General features: G+C 44.5%; 1 protein-coding gene across 1 annotated transcript in view; it reads right to left on the reverse strand.

Annotated features, from left to right (window-relative positions):
* ATE1 (arginyltransferase 1) overlaps positions 1-1,058 on the reverse strand; it is a 79,203-nt gene extending 78,145 nt beyond the window's left edge. Inside the window, exons 1-2 of the mRNA XM_009881593.1 lie at positions 997-1,058; positions 591-653 (exon numbers count right to left, since the gene is read on the reverse strand). Coding sequence (XP_009879895.1) covers positions 591-653; positions 997-1,058 — 125 coding nt within the window. The remainder of the gene's footprint in view (positions 1-590; positions 654-996) is intronic.
* Positions 1,059-2,049: the final 991 nt, after the last annotated feature.

Genomic DNA, 2,049 nt, shown 5'->3' on the forward strand with positions numbered 1-2,049 from the left:
TCCCTACATTAAGTGCTCAAATATTTTATCAACACTTTTGAGTTAATGTTATGTTGCCTTGTACTGCATAATATCATTCTTTATGGCACATTTTCTGCGTGTCTATCACTATAATCACTAAAATATGCTAAGGTGACCTCAAGCACTGCATAAAAAAAAGCTTTCCTAGGATGCTAAAACACCACAATTCTTCACTTATCCATCTTATAGATAGAGCATTGATACGAACCACTAAGGCTGGAAAAGCCTACCTAGAATTATTCATTCAACTGACAGTCTCTCTTATTTGGGCTACTAAAGCAGTGCTTGTGGCATACAGACGTACTGGGTCAGCCACAACCAGCGAGCAGTTGGATTGCAACGCCGAGGCAAAAAGCAAGGGTACGCGCTTCGCAGATCGCTTACAGGAAAACATCACCGAGCCGCTGATGTGTCTGTGCACAAACCCAACAGCATATATTTAGCACTCAAAGTATCATTAAAAGCAGATAAACTTTTCAAGTATTCTGTATTTAAAGCAGTAAACACAAATGGTTGAACATATTAGAAACAGTCAAATGACTTACAGTAGTATATTTTGAGCTTCTTACCTTATCGTGTACTGGGGACAACACGTTTGATTCATGATAGGTTTGTAGACGTACTTTCCACTTCTAAAAATAACAATAAAGATGTATTGATTTTTTACTTATTCTACAAAGTAAGTGGAAGACCAATCTTTTGTGTTAAAATAGTATCCAAATGTTGAATGAAGAGTAACTAAATTTGAGAAGCAAGTTCTTCAGCTGTCTGCTATTAAACTAAAACACTATCCTTCTAAAATAACCTGATAACAGTATCATGTTACAAAAAGTCACAGTGCATTGGACAAATACTTCTATTCCAATTACTTATGGAAACTAGTTAACTGTTTTCACAAACCTAAATTTTAAATCTGGATTCTAAATCGAATCTAAACTGACAACTTGGCTTTGTATCTTTTTTTTTTAAATTTACCTTCGCCATCCTCTATCTATGAGATCCTGGTAATCTTGAACTGTCATCGAATGCGCCCACATACCTGAAATAAATAACACAGTAACACGCTTGACTGACCACAGTTATGCATTCAAACATTAAAATATAACTTCTACAGAAATAGGAAGAAATTAGTGACTGTGAGGGTGGTGAGCCCCTGGGGCAGGTTGCCCCGAGAAGCTGTGGCTGCCCCATCCCTGGAGGTGTTCAAGGCCAGGTTGGACGGGGCTTGGAGCAACCTGGGCTGGTGGGAGGTGTCCCTGCCCAGGGCAGAGGGGTTGGAACTCAATGATCTTTAAGGTCCCTTCCAATTCTAATCATTCTATGATTCCATGAAACATTACTGTAAATCTGAGCAGCTAATGGTGATTTTCAAATAGATGCCTTTCAAGGATTTGGCATATTCATAAATCTCATAAATTATTGATTTACAACTGCCACGTTAAGTGTTAAAAAAAACCCACAACATAAACCTTGGGATGCAGTCAGCTGTATTGCTGTGATTTAAAAAGTTTACCTCTCCACCTGCTGTCTTACCCAGAGACGCACCAACAAAATAACACACAATTGCTCCTTAGTTTTTGCTAAACCGCGTTGGACACTTCGGGCCAGAAGAACTCTTCCGAGAGGCGCCAAAGCTGTGCCGGGCCATTCCCGGGGACTGGGGGAGGCACCGCCCCGGCGGCCGCCAGGCCGAGCGCAGCTCAGGGACTGTCCCCTCCTGACAGGGGACGGAACGCGCCCGCAGCCCGCCCGCCGCGGTCGGGCCTGAGGGGACCCCCTCCGAGAGAGGCCCGAGCCCCGCCGGAGGGGGAGGGCCGGGCAGGGCGGCCGCACCTGAGAAATACAACTGGAGCGGGGCAACGCTTTGGGCGAGATGCCTACCTGCGTCCTTAGTTATGGTGCACGTGTTATGACAGTAATAATGAAAACATTTCATCCTTTACAAAGCTTTGCCGTTACTCCTGACGGGTTGCCCTTAGACCGCCAGGCGAGGTTTCCCCGGGAGCCCACGGCCTCCCGCCCCGCACC

This window comes from Charadrius vociferus, unplaced genomic scaffold, assembly GCF_000708025.1.
Source record: "Charadrius vociferus isolate BGI_N301 unplaced genomic scaffold, ASM70802v2 scaffold282, whole genome shotgun sequence".
Classification (NCBI taxonomy): Eukaryota; Metazoa; Chordata; class Aves; order Charadriiformes; family Charadriidae; genus Charadrius; species Charadrius vociferus.